Source organism: Micromys minutus (assembly GCF_963924665.1).
Source record: "Micromys minutus genome assembly, chromosome: 1".
Taxonomy (NCBI): Eukaryota; Metazoa; Chordata; class Mammalia; order Rodentia; family Muridae; genus Micromys; species Micromys minutus.
The window spans coordinates 106,743,297-106,762,447 of NC_137969.1; the positions used below are offsets into that span (position 1 = coordinate 106,743,297).

The 19,151-nt window shown below is 47.7% G+C and overlaps 1 protein-coding gene across 9 annotated transcripts in view; it reads left to right on the forward strand.

Annotated features, from left to right (window-relative positions):
* The window catches only part of KIF13A (kinesin family member 13A), a 173,482-nt gene that overhangs the window by 102,130 nt on the left and 52,201 nt on the right, over positions 1-19,151 (forward strand). For 5 of the 9 annotated variants that reach the window (XM_080927983.1, XM_080927981.1, XM_080927982.1 and 2 more), the window contains exons 10-17: positions 6,134-6,245; positions 7,038-7,250; positions 8,134-8,244; positions 9,582-9,716; positions 11,883-12,013; positions 13,271-13,357; positions 13,456-13,622; positions 14,221-14,340. In XM_080927983.1, the coding sequence (XP_080784109.1) occupies positions 6,134-6,245; positions 7,038-7,250; positions 8,134-8,244; positions 9,582-9,716; positions 11,883-12,013; positions 13,271-13,357; positions 13,456-13,622; positions 14,221-14,340 (1,076 nt within the window). The remainder of the gene's footprint in view (positions 1-6,133; positions 6,246-7,037; positions 7,251-8,133; positions 8,245-9,581; positions 9,717-11,882; positions 12,014-13,270; positions 13,358-13,455; positions 13,623-14,220; positions 14,341-19,151) is intronic. The other 4 variants (XM_080927987.1, XM_080927986.1, XM_080927988.1 and 1 more) reach the window with 1 other exon arrangement.

Consider the following 19,151-nt stretch of genomic DNA (forward strand, 5'->3'; position numbering starts at 1 on the left):
GACTTATGGTCCCTGACAAGTGGTATGTGTACCTTCCTGCTGCTTTGTGAGGTGGGACCCCTGGGGTTTGGTGCTCTCTGTAGCTTTTTTGTCTTGTGTGGGGCACAGAATGGGTTATTCTGTGTCTGCTGATACAACAGCTGGTTTAAATACTAGTAAGCTGATGTGTGAAAAAGCCACATAAGTGAAAACCCATCAGATGTGAATCACACGTAGACTTGGTGCCTAGCCCAAACAATACCAAATAGCGCCACACTGTAAGTTCCAAGACTGGTGCACATGCTAAAGGAATTCTTCAGATATAATTAGAGTCAGGTCTTTGAGATGTAAAGATTATCCAAATAGACCCTATCTGTCAAAGGCTCCTTCAGATGAAAGAGAGATGCAGGTGAGCCCTAGACACAGCAAAGGGAGCAAGGGACCTGACTTGTTTTCTGCAGGAAGATGGAGGAGAGGACCGTGAGTCAGGAGTGTGGGTGGCCTGTGGAAGGTAGGGGACAATAGAAGAGCATGGGGGCTCCCTAGACCCCACCCACGTAGGAAATGCAGACCCACCAACACCCTGGCTTTAGTCCAGTATATGCAGTCTGAGTTTCTGACTTCCAGAGCTGTGAGATTATAAAGCCACGCGGATTAAGCCATGGATTCTGTGATATGTGGCAGCAAAGTACCCCTCAAGGGAACCTCTGGGTCAGGAGAGAAAGAGCATCACCACTCTGGAAGCAGAAGACACAGGAATTCTCCTGAGTAAGCAAAATCAAGATCCATGCCCTCTCTTGAGTTGACAGCCCCCAGACCATTACTCTAGACCAGCAGTTCTCAATCTGTGGGTCCCGACCCGGCTGGGGTTGCAGCTGTCCTGCATATCAGATATTTACATTATGATTTGTAACAGTAGGAAAGTTACAGTCATGAAGTAGCAATGAAAGAATCTTATGGTTGGGGGTCACCGCAGCATGAGGAACTGTGTGAAAGGGTCGCAGCATTAGGAAGGTTGAGAACCACTGCTCTGGACAGCTTCTACATTGATCTTCTCTGTTCACTCATATCATGGATATTTTCCTATCTATTATGGAAACTGTCCAAGAGCCTTCCAGGGTTCCTCTAGGACACATAACAAATACAATACAAAATTCTCCAAGACTCCACATTTCAAGGCACGCGTGCACTCGAGGATCTCAGATCAGAGGCACAGGCTTGGACTTTGCAGAGCCGTGTTAGCAAGTGTGTGGCGAACGCTGATTACAACGCAGGGTGGAGTGAGTTTTAAACCCTGGCCTTGGGAGGCAGAGCAGAAAGAGCTTCGGAGCTGATATGGTACACAGGTTGCCATAGAAACATGTGGAGAACAGTGAGAACCCAGCAGAATCCACGGGCAGCTGGAAAGGTGGGGTCAAAACGGACTTCTCAGCGGAGATATTGCAATTTCCTGGTTATCCAAACAGGCCTTTGTTACCTTCCCTCAGTTTTTTTTTTTCCCTCTGTAGTGTGTGACTAAGGAAGCTGTCGTTCAGGTACACTTACCGTAAAGATTCAGCCAGCGGTTTCTTGTGAGGTACAAGGGGCAGTGGCTGGCAGCCAGGAAGCTGATCGTGGGCTAACCAAGTTAATAAGATGAAACCGTTTGTAGTCCCACAAATGGCTTTCTAAGCCTCGTGGCCAGCCGGATGCTGCAGCTAAAGAAATCACTGATGTATTTCGTAAATGTGTTCTCAGTCTCTCGTCCTGGCTTCTCTATACGAAACATTAAATAATCCTCCTGAGCAGACCTGTCAGCAGCTTCTCACAACTTTAGTGCCTGCTTAATGGGCCACGGATTTAGGGGTTTCGTCTCTCCCAAAGCTCTTAAGTGCTTGAAAGCGTGGGACACTCCTTTCGTTTGAAGAGCGAAGGCACCAAGGCACTATGTGGCTACAGCTACCCGGGAGTGTGCCGGATGTAGGTTCTCTGCAGACATTCTTCCTGCAGAGGCGGGGTGAGAAATTGTTCACCAGAATGCCAGGCTGAGACTCCACCTGTCTGGTGAAAGTGGAACAGAGAAGCCATTCCCTGCCACTGGACTCTGGCTACCTCGATTTTTCTACACACTGATTGGGTTTATGTAGTGTCCCTCCTAAGGCTCCCAGACAAGGACCGCTGTTACTCAGGAGGCTGGGAAAAAGAACCAACGGCTCGTCTAGGCTGGAGTTCAGGTTTGGCCTGGGCTAATGAGGTCCTGTCTTGGAAGAACAGAGGGTATATCTCTGTGTTAGAATACTGGCCCCAGCATGTTCAGACTCCCCCCACCCCAGTCCAACCCTCAGTTCTGCAAAACTTAAATAAAGTAAGTATCCATTGCTATTTCTGAAACTGGGTTCTGTCCAGGAAACACTCGAATATGTCATTTCTAGGATTATGTTGTACGACCTTTTATAATTTACAAGCTTAATAAGTCTTTCCCTTTTTTACCCTTTTGGATACTTTATCTGGTTCATGCTCATTCTGTTGAGGGAGAGCCTGAGCCCAAGGCCAGCTGCCCAGGATTTAGAGCCCTTTCCTGTCTGTCTGTCCCCTCAGAACACCCCGTGCCGTCCACACTGAGTTTCCTGTACTCTTACTTCTCCAGTAGTCTTAAGAAGCCTAGCATCTGTGATCACTCACAGCCGGTCACTGTCCATTTCAAAGTCGAGAGTGTGGAAAACGCCTGGCATCGAGGAAGGTGTGTCTTCTCACTGTGGCATCCCACCCACAGGCAGTTTCCTGGGAAGACTATTCGACCCATAAAGAGCACCTCGTTGTCAAGGCTGTGTTTCCTCTGACCCACTTTTTGACCTACTATTGAACTTAAGTTCCCGAGCGGTCCCCAGGTCAGATGCATTAGGGATGTTTCGAGCAGTCTCATTTTTTCCTTTCTACTCATTTTGTATAAGAAAATCCCTTGAATTTGCTTTTTGTTTAATGTCATTTCAAAGGTGTAAAATACATAGAAAGGAAATGCAAAACGGGTGCCAAGGAATAAATAATCAGGAAAGAAATGCCCATTAAAATGATGTATGGCATAAACGCATTCACTAAGAATATATTCCAATATCAAACACCAAACTTCAACAGTGGAGAAATCGCCTTATGAGGGAAGAATTCTGGTGATTAAAGTTTTACAATGTAGAAAAAAAGGAGAAAGGGTTGAATTGCAGCTTAGATTCTTCCCCTCACCCATTGTATGTACTACACAACCTTTATTCTGTTTTTGAGCCTACTAATTTTTGTCTAAAAAAAATGTTTTTTTAATTTAAATGTCTGTGGCTGTGTTTGTGCTTGTGCATGTGACTGTCCTGTATCTGTGTGTCTGTGTCTGTACACAGCCCTTTGATTGTTGGTACCCACAGAGGCCAGAAGGGGGTTTGGTTGTAAGATACAGGACACTGGAATTGTAACTCGGGACTCTGTAGGAGCAGCAAGCGCTTTTCGCTGGTGACTGATCCTTCTAGGCCCATTGATTTAATTTGATCTCAGCTTCTCCATTATTATGTGTTAAGTGGGTTTTAAGTTTTTGCTACTTTTAAATACCAAGGTTTGGGGGAGGCCGTGGGTGGAGCTCAGGTAGAACAGCTCCTGGGGCCCTTCGTTCATAGCACCACCAAAACCCAATGAAAGCAAAGCAGAGCTGCTTACAAATGCTGCCTTATGACAGGTTCTTCCTTCCTCTGCCGTCAGCCCCTCCCTCTGAGCCCCGCCCTCTTCCCTTAGCCCCTCCCTCTGCCCTGTCCTACTCCAGAGCTGGTAAGAGATCCAAAGATAAGGAGTCTCCTAACAGCAGAAGAGAAAGGTGGAATTAAAAAGGGTTCTGAAATCTCAGGGCAACTGAGCAAACATTGCTATCCTGCTGGAGACTCCTGCAGCAGCCCCACCACCACCACCACCACCACCACCACCACCACCACCACCACCACCATCACCACCACCACCACCACCACCACCACTACCACCACCACCATCACCACCACCATCACCACCACCACCATCACCACCATCACCACCACCATCACCACCACCACCACCACCACCACCACCACCACCACCACCACCATCACCACCACCACCACCACCACCACCACCACCATCACCACCACCACCACCACCACCACCATCATGATTACCACCATCACCACCACCACCACCACCACCACCACCACCACCACCACCACCACCATCATGATTACCACCATCACTACCACCACCACCACCACCACCACCACCATCATGATTACCACCATCACCACCACCACCACCACCACCACCACCACCACCACCACCACCATCACCACCACCATCACCACCACCACCACCACCACCACCACCATCACCACCACCACCACCACCACCACCACCACCATCACCACCACCACCACCACCACCACCATCATGATTACCACCATCACTACCACCACCACCACCACCACCATCATGACTACCACCATCACCACCACCACCACCACCACCACCACCATCATGACTACCACCATCACCACCACCACCACCACCACCACCATCACCACCACCACCACCACCACCACCACCACCATCACCACCACCACCACCACCACCACCACCATCACCACCATCACCACCACCACCACCACCACCACCATCATGATTACCACCATCACCACCACCACCACCACCACCACCACCACCACCACCACCACCATCATGATTACCACCATCACTACCACCACCACCACCACCACCACCACCACCACCATCACCACCACCACCACCACCACCACCACCATCATGATTACCACCATCACCACCACCACCACCACCACCACCACCACCACCACCACCACCATCACCACCACCATCACCACCACCACCACCACCACCACCACCATCACCACCACCACCACCACCACCACCACCACCACCACCACCACCACCATCACCACCACCATCACCACCACCACCACCACCACCACCACCATCACCACCACCACCACCACCACCACCATCACCACCACCACCACCACCACCACCATCATGATTACCACCATCACTACCACCACCACCACCACCACCATCATGACTACCACCATCACCACCACCACCACCACCACCACCACCACCACCACCATCATGACTACCACCATCACCACCACCACCACCACCACCACCATCACTACCACCATCACCTCCACCACCACCATCGCTGCCGCCTTTGGCTGCCGACTCCAGAAGGCACTCATTCAAACCTGCACACAAGTTACGCACCAAAACACTGGGTGTTTCTCTGAAGGCAGATTGTATCGGGCCACCAGGAAAGGTTGTCGAATGTGCATGGTTGCATCCTGCTGGACTCCACCCTTCATCAGGCTGGGGTAGAGCCTACGTTTCTGACAGGTTCCCAAAGATGGGAATTGGTGGTTTAGGTACCAGGACTACACTTAATGATGAGCCAGACATCCTTGGGCACTGTCAACTGCAAGTCTCAACATTGTGTGTGTGTGTGTGTGTGTGTGTGTGTGTGTGAGAGAGAGAGAGAGAGAGAGAGAGAGAGAGAGAGAGAGAGAGAGAGAGACTCTGAGAGACATCTGATTTACTAGGTCTGAAGAGGATTCTGTGGTTTTCTTAAAAGCCCTTGGGTATTTACCCATACTCCTTTGAGTGACAGAGTTAAGTGAAGTCTGGTGCTGTCCTCAGTTTGGGCATGTCTTTGCTTTTGTGAGACCGTGTTAACCCTTCCCTGAGTCATGTCGCCAGCATAAGGTGCTAAGTTATAGGTTGTTCTGCCCAGTACAAGAGCAGAGGCCTGAATGGTCCCAATTTGACCTGAAGATTAAGTAATCCAGACTTTAATGTTTGGAGTGAATTAGTGCTTTTCCAGTATGATTTTATAATTGCATGTTTAAGAATTCTAAAATACACATTTTATAAATTCTGCAATTAGGCATAATATTTTCTTATAAAAATTCTAAATTTGTTATTTTATGCTAACGGGTTACTTTTTTCTCTGTTCGTGGCTTCTGGGGAAACTTTTGCAGATATAACCAGTTGTGGATTTAACCTTTCTGCACATTTTATTCTTGTTTTCTAGAAGGGTTGTTGTTTTGTGAAAACATTCTATAAAACTTAATTTTCACTCGTCTTATGGCAGATCACTTACAACCTTGGGACTGGTTATATCATCACTGGCTGACCAGGCTGCTGGCAAAGGCAAAAACAAATTCGTGCCTTATCGAGATTCGGTCCTCACTTGGCTTCTCAAGGTAATTTGTTGACCTGGGATTCATATTCATCTGAACCTTGCTGCTTCTAGTGTGATGGCTGTTAAAGAAGTGTGCAGGGGTAACCAGGCACACAGTACTGCCTAACCAGGCACACAGTACTGCCTAACCAGGCACACAGTACTGCCTAACCAGACACACAGTACTGCCTAACCAGACACACAGTACTGCCTAACCAGACACACAGTACTGCCTAATCAGGCACACGGTACTGCCATCCTAATTCTTAGTGATGCACAACAAAGCTATTTTGTAGGGTGTGTGGAGATGCTCAGCAGGTGACATCTATTGCGTGAGTAAGCGTGAGTAAGCGTACCTGAGTTCCAATTCCCAGCATCCATGTGAACAACTGGACGTGGAGATGGTGGGGCTCGCTGACCACCCAGCCTACCTGAGACTGTCTAGGTCAGCAAGACGCACTATAGAAGAATTAACAGTGACAGAGAAAGACGTCCGATAGCTTCCTTTACCTCTCTCTTCACATGCATACCTGTACACACACACACATGCTCACACATGCATGTGCCACACAACAGCATACAGACACAAATTAACACTATATTATTTTATACTGTCACAATGTCCTTTGGCAGGTACTATTTATTGCTGTAAATATAGACAGGCCATGTTTCATCTTTTTTATAAAGTGATGTGCAAAACGTTAGCAGGCGCTCATTCTGTACTTTCATCTTCAACAAAGTCACATGTGCCTATTTCCCGCTGTTGACGGGAAGTGGCGTTCAACAAGGTGCTGCTATTTGAAATCCTTTACAGGACAATTTAGGAGGGAACAGCCAGACCTCTATGATAGCGACCATAAGCCCAGCAGCAGACAACTACGAGGAGACACTGTCTACACTAAGATACGCAGATCGAGCCAAGAGGATTGTGAACCACGCCGTGGTGAACGAGGATCCCAATGCCAAGGTCATCCGAGAGCTTCGAGAAGAAGTGGAGAAACTGAGAGAGCAGCTCTCCCAGGCTGAGGTAATTTTTGTCTGCCATGCCTGTTCCTGACATCCTTTCACTTCGTCTGATGGGTAAGGGCATGCGGGCATGCAGCCCAGGGTCACACCCATGTGATTCAGCAGTCCAGTGTGTAGCTTTTGCTGTGGGCTAAGAAGCATTGTAAAGAACAATGTGACTGGCCCCGACTGCTGCCCTGACAACCTGCAGACAGGAGGAAAGTCATGTTGTTCCTGTCACTGCCTAATTGTTTGCTTCAGTCAGTCACGTGGCCCCTGAACTTCCAAAGGGAAATCCTAAGAACAGTCTGGTGGTTTTTTTGTTCTGTTTTAATTAACATTGTAGATTGTTTCCACGAGGCTGTCAGAGAAGCCAGGCATCCTTCCCTTAGTCTTGTTGATTGGATCTTGTTGATAGAAAGATTCCTAAGTGGTTACTATAGCTACAAGATACTTATTGTTGACACTGTTGATTTCTGCTTATTGACAAATAAATAAATCTGCTACATTGAGTTATTTCAGAGATAAACTTTAGCATTTTTTTTCAGTCTCTAAATGAAACACCCGTAGTCTTTATTGGTTTTTTTCCTCCTTGCTTTTTTTTTCTTCTGCCTCTTCTTTAAAGAGGAACAAGCAACCATGTCCTCCTCTTCCGTTTGCTTTGATGAGTGAAGTCCGAGGCCCATGCTGACAGTGTGTGACTTAATTGCTTTCCAGAGACTATTACCACTTGCCAAGGGAGAATCTAATGATGCTGAGATATAACTCAGCATGCTTATAGCTGCACAGGATGTGCAGGGCCCTGTGTTCAACCTCCAGTGCTACAGACAAGGATACTGTTTTATGTGCTCTGTACATACTGCTGGAGAGACTGTGAAAGTTGACGTCTCTGGTTTATTTTAAAGGCCATGAAGGCCCCCGAGCTGAAGGAGAAGCTGGAAGAGTCTGAGAAACTGATAAAGGAGCTAACGGTGACGTGGGAAGAGAAGCTGAGGAAGACGGAAGAGATCGCACAGGTAGGCTCGTGATCCTCCCACCTGCTGTCTTCTCGGGACAGACACCGGCCTCCTCCAAAACCCTCCACGGCAGCGCTTCTCAACCTTCCTGATGCTGAGACCCTTTCATACAGCCCCCCATATTGCGGTGACCCCTGACTGTAAAATCATTTTTTGTTGCTTCTAGCTGTAATTTTGCTACTGTTGTGAATCACGATCTAATACCTGATAGGCAGGGGATCTGACTATCCAACCCCTGTGAAAGGGTCCTTCGCGAAAGCATCAGCTTTACGTCTTTCCGAAGTCTGTGTGTGGTCCGGTGTGATCTTCTGCTGGGGTACTCAACTGACTCAGCAAGGCTGGGGGAGTTTTTCCTCCTTTCTGCTCCTCACAGGAACAAAAGCTCACCTTATGGTCAAATGGGGTTGTTTTGCTTGTTTATTTGTTTTGGTTCAGTTTGGTTTTGGTTTAGATCTCTTGGCACTGAAAGCTCTGATTGGCAGAAATTCTTAAAACACATCACACAATAGGTTTCTCTCTATGTGCTTTCTTTCCATGACCTATTTACCGGAAGGTGCTATATGAGCAGTCACTGAAATAGACTGCAGCTAGGGCAGTAGAAGCCAGAGCGTGCCCAGGGTCATGGGGTCACTCCACCCCTCCCACTGCGCATTTCATAAGCATGGCTACCAATGTCTTCTGCGAGAGCATGTGTTTTTGTGAGTGGCCGGCTTCATTTCATTAGCTACTGTGTTCCCAGCCATAGCTCAGTGCCTGCCACGCTCTACGCTCTACTGCGTAGGTCTTACGTGGATGGTGGATTTAAGGCCTGTCATGGCAGGGCCTCCGCGTGCTCCTCCAACTCCATCTCCCACTGTTTTCTTGGAGTTCTTCGCCCCAAAATCGTCCTCTGTGCACAGAATCTCCTGGTCTTTCCAGGGATCACGTCTCCAACAACTGATCTTGCTTCTCGCTACTGAAAACCATCCAAAGCTCTGGGAATTGTCTCTCACATTCCCAGCCCATCCTGCTCTCTCGACCCATCAGGATGGCCCTCCCAGGAAACCATGCAGCCCCCCCACCCCTCCACGGTGCACAGTACTCTCTTTTGCGTTTTAGTTAAGTAGTCTTGCCTCTCCCCCAGACTTTCAGTTTCTACAAGCCGACACTGTGTGATTCGCCCGAGGTGCCCTGGGACACTGTCATGCCCTGCGCTGTGGCCCTTAGTGAACTTAGTCGAGCCGGGTAGAATGTGTCATCTCTTTGGCATTGTCCCCAGAAGTGGTGACGTACTCCTTCCATGGATATGTCCTGTGAACAGAACAACAAAGTCTCTCTGCTTCTGTTTCCTTAACCAGGAGAGACAGCGGCAGCTGGAGAGCATGGGTGTCTCCCTGGAGACCTCTGGCATCAAGGTGGGGGATGACAAGTGCTACCTCGTCAACCTGAATGCAGACCCTGCCCTCAACGAGCTTCTGGTTTACTATTTAAAGGTGAGAAGGCGAATGACAGCAGACCACCCTGCTCTTGCATCATCCCAGATGAATGCCCCACCCCGGGATTTCCATTTTTTTGGGTCTGGCATTGCTTTTAGTATCTGTAAGGCCACAATGGTGCAGCCCCTCCCCACTGATCCTAAGAAACGACCTTTGTTTCACCTATGCCCATGAGGACAGGCTACAGGAGGGACAACTCAGGGTACACCCATAGAAGGAGGACCCAAGTGTAAGGTCACCGAGTTCTGAGGTGTCTGCAGGTCCGACCACAGTGATTCTGAGTGGCCTTGGAGAAGCTTCATTGTGACTCTAAGAAGATACCAAGTCCCACACAAGTCTAGACCCTAGAGCAAAGCTCCAAGTCCGCCTTAGCTCTGAGCCCATTATCTGGAAAGGACTTTTGTCCTATGGGCACCCTTCAGAATGGCTTTTTAGCATTGGCACTCATCCCTTGGTGTACACGTACCATGCTGGGGGTATCTCCACAGTGATTTTCCAATGTCTTACCATTAGATTCCATGTGCATTCTACCCCCCCAGACCCCTTAAGACAGGGTTTCTCTGTGTAACAAACTCTGGCTGTCCTCAAGCTTACAGAGATCCATTTGCCTCTACCTCAGAGTGCTGGGTGGGATTAAAGGTGTGTACCACTGTGCCTAGCCCCATGGGCATTCTTTAAAAATATCAAAGATTCCAGTGCACTTTTATGCGCTGGGTTGTACCTGTCTATGTGTGTGGCTTTTAAACTGGAGGAGGTGCTGTAAGGCAAACACAGGGGTGTCATTTGTAGAGTTACATCATCACTGACCCAGGCCCTGCAAAAGCCCTCCTATCCATGCCTGATAAATCACCTTTTGTTTGTCCTAAAATAGTGTTGACATCATGGTCTCCTAAAAGGTCAAGAGATGTCAGGGGTTCTTTGGCTATATTTGAAGAACTCCTGGACAATTTAAGCAAGAAATGGGACATCAGAGCCAGGTGTGGTAATATATACCTGTAATCTTGGTATTTGGCCGATGTAGGTGTCTTAGGGTTTTACTGCTGTGAACAGACACCATGACTAAGGCAACTCTTAAAAGGACAACATTTAGTTGGGGCTTACAGGTTCAGAGGGTTAGTCCATTAAAACAGGAACAGGGTAGCATCCAGGCAGGCATGGTGCAGGTAGAGCTGAGGGTTCTACATCTTCATCTGAAGGCTTCTAATGGAAGACTGACTTCCAGGTAGCTATGACTAGGGTATTAAAGCCCACTCCCACAGTGACACACCTGTTCCAACACAATAAGGCCACACCTCCAAATAGTGCTACTCCCTGGACCAAGCATATATAAACCATCAACAATAGGCCAAAAAGACTGGGAGTTAGGGCTCATCTTCCACTATATAGCAAGTTCAGGGCCAGCATGACTTTTTCCTTTTTTGTTCTTGCCTGCCTCTTAAGAGTTCCCAGTCACAGAGAGTACCAAGTGCCAGCCTCAGCTAATTAAGTTTTGCTCAGTCATCTGCAGCACCACCAGTGCTGACCTGGTAAACTGCCACTGGAGGTGGGATGGGGTGGAATGTCATTGGCTGCTGTCAGCACCAACTCCAACTGCTGATGCCACACCTCACTGCCTTCCTCCTCCGCTTACCTGTGATGTCGAAGCTGGCCTTAAACACTGAAGCTTAGGAGGAAATGGCATGCTGGTACCCACTTCAAATAGTGAACACTCAATCCAGAATGAGAATTCAGTGTTTGCTACTGATAAATCCAATTTTCTTATGTTTTAAAATAATACCTAATCACCATTGATACAGGAGTAGGTGTTGGTAGAGTTTAAGCATTTTTAAAAATGGTTTCAAGGTAAGGTTTTGGCTTAAAAAATATTTTGTTATTTGCTTACCTGTCATTTACGGCAGGTATGCACATGCCGCGGGATGTGAATAAAGGTCAGAGAACTGGGTTTTTTCCACTGTGTAGGTCTTGGGGATTGAACTCAGGTCATTAGTCTTGGTGATGAACACCATTATCCAATGAGATATCTCACTAGCCCACCCTTGGCTTTTGGTGTTCCCGGTCTCCCATGTGATTACTTTCATACTCCTGACTTATTCCAAGTGCTTGTGAGCATTTCTGGTTAAGTCACTTGTGAACTTGGTCCCTGCCTTCAACTGTATGTTCTAGGATCACACCCGGGTGGGTGCAGATACCTCTCAGGACATCCAGCTCTTCGGAATAGGGATTCAGCCCGAGCACTGTGAGATTGACATCGCAGCGGATGGGGACATCACTCTCACGCCCAAAGAAAACGCAAGGTAGGAGGCGGCTGTGGAGGCTTCCGCCCCTCCCTCGATTTTAGGACCCTGGCCCCTTTGCTTGCTTCAATTATGTCAAAGTTAAGGATACAAACATAAGGTATCCTAGAGGATTTACTTTCTAGTTACAGAGGGTGTGTTAGTTACCATTCTCATTGTCTTAACCAGAAATAAATACACAAATAAACACACAAAGAACAAAGAATGGGGATATTTTGGCTCACGATTTGAAAGAGTACGGTCCCTGTGGCTAGGAAGTTACGGTGGCAGGCATAGCTGATAGGATCCATGAAAAGATGAAGCTGCTGACACTGTCACGTGCCAGACCCTATCTAGACACTGGGTAGCTTTACCGCCCAAAGCCCGCCCCCCAGTGACTCACTTCCTCCAGTGAGGCTCCGCCTCCCAAATTCCACAGCCTTTGAATTCAGCGCCACCCAGTGGGAAGCAAGTGTTCTAGCACATGAGCCCGTGGAGGCATTGCATATTGAAAGCAGTTTTTCTTAGAAACTTTGAGGACTAGCAGAGCTCTTTTTAGCTCTATGACAGCAAAACCTTAGTAGCCAGGATTCAACTACTACACTAAAGGGTTTAGGTTTCTATGAATGAAGATCAGAAGTTCAGGCTTCAGTGTCCTGTGAGGCCCAGGACTTTACTAATGAGAGATTGCATGAGAATGTAACTTAAAGTAAATATCATTTCCACCACAGTTTTGTCATCAGATTTCCCTGAGCATCCTTTAAGGAATTTACTTCTAACTGACTACCTCCCCACACCCATATTTTGTTTCTAAGTTGCCCAGCAAACCTTTTCTAATGAGCTGTTGAATATATATGTATTTTAGGTTTTAGGGTGCTTTAATCTGTGTGTTATGTATGTGTGTCTGTGTGTGTATATGTGTGTCTGTGTGATACGGGGTGGAGATCAGAGGACAGCCACAGGTGTGGCACCCTTCACTTCCACCATGTTTGAGGTAGAGTCTCCTGTTGAGCACTGCCTGGGCGCATTCAGGACTTCTGTGTCTCCCTTTCTTGTTTGCGGCTACTCCAGCTTAACATAGATCCTGGGTTCAGGTCCTCGCACTAGCTTTGCCTAAATGAGCCATCTCCCCAGCCCCAGTTTGTAAATGTTACAAGATGCTGAGACTGTTTCTGTCACTCTTTCAAATGTTCCCCAGAATACATTCATTAGGAGATGATTCCCTGTCACTTCTCTTAGTCTCCTATTGACCTGACACCTTCCTTTGTGTCCCTGCAGGTCCTGTGTAAACGGCACCCTCGTCTGCAGTACCACCCAGCTGTGGCATGGTGACAGGATCTTATGGGGAAACAACCACTTTTTTAGGTAACAGCCTCATGCTCTCTGGTATTTTTCATTTCCCTTTTTTTTTCCTGTTCCGTATAAATCAAGCTGATCGTATCAAATGATGAAAACCTCCACAGAATCAACTTGCCTAAGAGGAAACGGCGCGACTGGCTGAGAGACTTTGAGAGGGAAACCAGCGCCACGGAGCATGATCTAGATGCCGCAAGCGAGGCTTCCTCTGAGCCAGACTACAACTATGAGTTCGCCCAGATGGAGGTCATCATGAAAACACTCAACAGCAATGGTAAGACTTCGTGTCCTACGTAGGTCGATCCCTGAGGGACACCGGTAAAGAATCACAGCTGTCCTAAAGCTTAGAGGCCATCATCAAGGAGCAGAGCCAAGACTGCAGAGGGAACTCAGGTGGAGCCAGGGATTGTGCAGATGGCCCCCATTTGGGGATTTCTTGTCCCCAAACCAGTTATGATAGCATTTCCACGGTCATAGAGTATTTACTGAGTTGATTTGATGAAGGGATTATTGTTTCATTTTTTTATCAAATTGTTCGCCATTGGTCTTGTCATTTCTGAGAGAGTGAAAAAGTCACCGAGAAAATATGGACCCAGGAGTTTGGAATACACAAGGTAGCGTTTACTACGAGCTCAGTTGGAAACTATACTTCCAAAGAGACTTACTTAACTGTCAGGCGTGGTTACCATTAGTTAAAAAGGATGCTTAAACGGAACTGTTCTTTAGGCTGTTTACCTTCGAAGGACAATGCCTCCCTTCCTCCAACAGCCCACCCCCACCCCAGAGGGGCTTCCCTCTGAGTCACCCCCATGCTCTGATGTCGTCAGATGAGCTGGTGGCCTTGGTGTCCTCAGAATTCTGTCTCCTGCTAGGTGGCTTCCCAATCGTAAGCCTGTCTGCCTGGTGGTCATCCCCATGGTGGTCCTACTTGAAGATCCTCTTCCCCCTCCTGTGGTTTCAGACGAAGCTGGTCCACCAACACTGGGAGAGAGGTTCTTAACCGCTGTCTTAGCATGCCTGGCTGGCTTTCAGCAGGGCCGCTGAGGGATGGTGTGTGCTTCGAGCTTTGGCAAAGTCTAACAGACGGTATTGAGGTGAAACAAAGGTTTTCTGCCTGACAAAGCTGCTTCTTGATCATGACTGAGGAATATTTTCTTCCGAAAAATGACACCCCAACGGTATCCCAGCTCTGGCTCCTTCCAGGTGTCCTGTTCTATACATACCCAAGCCGTATAGGAGAGAATCTTTGGTGTTACTGCTGCTGTTACTAATGGCTCCATTCCTGCAGAGACCTTGGTAGCTCAGGGGCGTGGCACTTTTAAATGTAACCTCCATTATTTCAGTAATCACCGAGACCTCTAGAGTAAGTACTGACCTAAAGCCTAGCTCATTTGCTTGTAGACGTAAAAGAGGAGCTGGGACGAAGCTCTCCAAGTTAAGAGCTTGCTCTGCAAGCCTCAGGGCCAGCATTCTGGTCCATGAACCCACGGGAAAGCTAGATGCGCATGGCAACCCACCTGTCTGTCATCCAACAGGGGGGAGATGGAAACAGGATCCCTGGAACAAGCTGCCCAGCTGAATCTGTTCACCTGGTGAGCTCTAGGTTCTAGGGAGAGACCCGAAATTATACATAAAGTAGGGAGCCATACATATAGCAAGATGTTAGCCTTAGTCCTCTCTGTGCATGCATGCACCCTCACACACCTGTGAACATTCATACACACATATACCCATCCGTGCATATAAAAAAATCTGTGCATATAAAAGATGAAAATAAAGTAAAAGAAAATCTAGCTCAGAACAAGGCTTGAAGCAGAAATCAAACACTAACAACTTTTCCCCAAGTTCTTCTGAAGCCAGCTCTAAAATAAGGACTGTTAGGGACCGGCCAAGGTTATGGGCCAGTTTCTAACATCTAAGATTAGAAGCTTCTTTTTTCCCTGCAGACAGACTCCCTCCACATCCTGTCCGTCCGATACCCTCGACCAGTAGCACCCGTGCCCCGTCTGCTCCGTCCTTGGGGTGATGGGCTAGTATAGTCTCTGCCTGCTAGGGAGGAGTAAGCTAAGATCACTAGAGACCCCCAACAAAGTGTTTTTCCCTTCTCCTAAAAAAAAAAGTCACTCTTTAGTATCCTGACCTTAGGCACCAGACTCCCTGAACTTTGAAACGGTTCACTTGAGATGAAGAGAGTGAAGTGAGGGTGTAGCTCAGTAGTAGGGTGACTGGGGGGGGGGTGAGTAAGGGGGGAAGTTAAGATGCCAGATTCCTACAATGTGGTTGTGTCATTTGCTAAAAATAAGAGATACTTTATTCTAGAACCATTTTTGAATAACTATAACTTGGGGGCACAGGTTTAGGTTATCTTTAATTCCCTATTTCAACGTGGAAGAAGTTTCGTGAAGTTTTATCATTTTACAAAACAGAGGAAGTCATAAATCAAGGGAAGTCTTAAACACGTCAGTGGGTACATGAGAGAGAGGCAGGTACGGCAAGATGGGGAGGCTTTTCTGTAGGCCCAAGATGCTATCGGTGATAGATTTGGGGTTGGTAGGAGTTAGTGGTCTGTTAAGTTAATGATTTGAAACGTTTTTTTATCTGTTAGTGACCGGTTGTTAGCTCAGGAACAGAGGTGGGCAAGGGTTCACAGTTCCTAAGACCTGCTACATTGCAGTCTCTCCACAGTACTGAGTCAGACAGCCAGTCTCTATAGACATGGCTTTTTTCCAAGAGTTCTCGTTGTGACCAGAACATCTTGTGCGGTGGGGGTGGGGTGCACGTATTTATTAAAGGTTATAACATCCCTTGGGGATAGAAATCTCATTCCTAGGATCTGATATAGATGAGGCTGGGTAGCAGTCAGGACAACAGTGTTTGGGAGAGGGAAAAGGCCATTAATAAAGAAGCCTGTGGATTATATCAAAACAATCTACCATATTAGAATCTGTTTTTTAAAAAGAGACTGTGTAGTGTAGCAAAGGCATCAAACTGATTGACAGGAGAGAGAAATATGATCAGAGCTTTCCCAGGCTTCCCTTCCAATTGTAAAGACCTGAGTTCAGTCTTTAGCACTCACATTTAGAGGAGGAACAACACGTACCTGTAATCTCAGCACTGGAGAGGCAAAGACAGAGGGATCCTGCATCTTGACGGCAGCCAGTCTAGACAAACTGGTGAGCCCCTGGCTAGTGAGAAACCTGGGTGTGTGGGGGCGGGGTGGAGTGAGATGCTAAGCAGGTAAGGGTACATGGTACTAAGCATGACCACCTGAATTCGAGCCCCCAGAACATACAAGAACATACATGGTAGAAGGAGAGGCCCAACCCCTGAAAATTGTCTCCTTCCTCGGCAGACATGCCACAGCATGTGTGCACATGCAGACACGAAATGAATAAGTGTTTCTAAACGTGGACAGTGCCAATGCTCAAGACTTCCCTCTGGCCTTCACATGTTCACATACCCACATGTGTCCCACTTCACAAACATGCATACACGCATGTGTGTATACTCATTGAAAAAAAAAGTCAAAATAAGAGGTAAGACGGAGCCTAGCCCTAAGCAGGGCTGTGTCTGATGAGCCCCAGGAGGGGACCAGGAAGTCTGGCTTGGGAGGCTCAAGCACAGGACTGAGTTGCTGTCCCCTCTGTATCTGCATCTTGGCCTGTGGCTTCAGTTCAGTTCTGTGTCACTTTGCTGACGCAGCGCTAAGCAGCCTGCCGTGCAGGATGACAAGGAACCTGGGTTGAGAGCCTGCTGCATCAGCCACTGGGGTCACGTGTGTTTCGGCTGCATAGGAAGCAGGAGTGTGGAAATCCCTTCTTCAAGACCTGGGCAGTAAATGTCAACAGCAGGTTTCGTTAGCCATGAACAAGGCCCCGAGGCTCATCCCCCAGTGTGTCATTCAGGATCTCATCCCAAAACCCTGTAAAACAATTTCTCTGTGATGAAAACTGATGCTGCATTGAAGAGGAAAAAAAGAATTTAAGAGTAATCTGGTTGTTTGTTTTGAAGACCCTGTTCTTCGATGAGTGTCTATAAGGGGCCACTTTTGGCATAAGAGCATTGTATCAACCTGTTCATCAGGTTGATATCTTACCCCCACAACCCTGTTGACTAGTCAGCTTCCAATCAGAGCTCAAAATGTAGTGACATCATTAGTTGCTGTGTGACTTTGGTCATCTATATGATTTTCCTGAGCCCCAGTTTCTGCAACATTAAAATGGAGATGCCCTCCCCCATGGGGAAGGAGGCGTGGGCTGCAAGGTTCTTGGAAGACAATGCATGTGGAGTCAGTCTTGTCCCTGCACTTGAGATCCAGCCAGTAGAGTCACCATTGGCATGGCAGCTGTCACTTTATATTAAAACAACTCATGGCGTCTTGCAATTACGTGGATCTGCTTGTTTTTGCTTTGTTTTATTAACTTTATTTTTAAGGCCAGTGTGTTCTCTTCTCTTACATGCTAATAGAGGAGTATTCTGCTTGCGTTGATTGTGCAAACTGATGGGGGCATCTTGTCGATAGCCATGACCAGATGATTAAGAAACTTCTGAAGCACTTCTCACATGTTTTCTGGAAATTAAGCTGAGAACTGAGTAGGGCGGTAGCACAGGCTCTCAGGGCGGCTGGGAGATGCTCTCTGCGATGGACCGGTCTCCCCTCCTCATGGGGCTGTCAAGTGGGCTGATTCTTTGCAGACTGCTCCCTTATGTGACTTGGTTCATGGCCACTGTCTGGATCTGGCATCCAGCTCATTGGTCCTCACCACACTAGTACCCTGTCCGGCCAGTGGCTCCTCAGAGTCAGGTCCTACTGGTACCACAGCTGTCCACAGAGGTGCTAAGGGCACTGTCTGTGGTCTGTACCTGTTTGTCCCTGGACCACTGAATGGCCAAAGGGATAGCTCTCTCCGCTTCTCCCTCTTTCCTTCACCCTCTATCCCCTTCTTTCTCTCTCCTTCACCCTCTATCCACCTCTCCCTCTCTCCTCCACCCTATCTATCCCTCTCTCCCTCTCTCCTTCACTCTCTGTCCCTCTCTCCCTCACCCTCTCTTCCCCTCTCTCTCCCTCTATCCCTCTCTCCCTTTCTCTCTCTCCCTCTCTTCCTTTTCCTTTTCCTTTCCCCCTCTCTCCCTCTCTCTCCCTCTTTCTTTCTCCCCCTCTGTCTCCTCCTCCCTCCTTTCTCTTCTTTCCTTCCTTCCTTCCTTCCTTCCTTTTCTTCCTTCCTTCTTTCTTTCTTTCTTTCTTTCTTTCTTTCTTTCTTTCTTTCTTTCTGTTATAAGTTAATTGCCCTCTTAGGAATGAACACCTGAGAATTTCCACCCCTATACCTAGTGAATATTTCAAAGGCGCGCTGTGATTTCCTCCCCGCCTAGGAAGCTCATTCAAGACTAGGGAAGCTCATGGTGAACAAGCAGAAGCCTGTTCATCTCATTCAAAAGCTTTGTAAAATGAGTGGGAAAGTCCTGTACTGTACAGATCAACTCTCTATGCTCCTAGCCCTGTGCTGTCCTGGGTTTCACAATGGTTTGGCATCCAGTTCCTTCCCCATCAGATGCTGGGAGGGTTATGACACAGATGGGTAGACAGGAGGATATGCTCAGCCCACTGCAGAAGGTAACAGTGGGAAAGGTTTACAGTTAGCTGAAGTGTTACCCAAAAGCAAACCAGGAGCATTTTCCCCTATAAGCCCTCAAGTCTGTCACAGAAAACAAAGATGCACCCTAGATTCTGTGACAGGGCATGTTTCTTGCTGAAAGAAGCTCCCAAAGGCACCCATGTAGACTCCCACCTCTATCAGCTGTG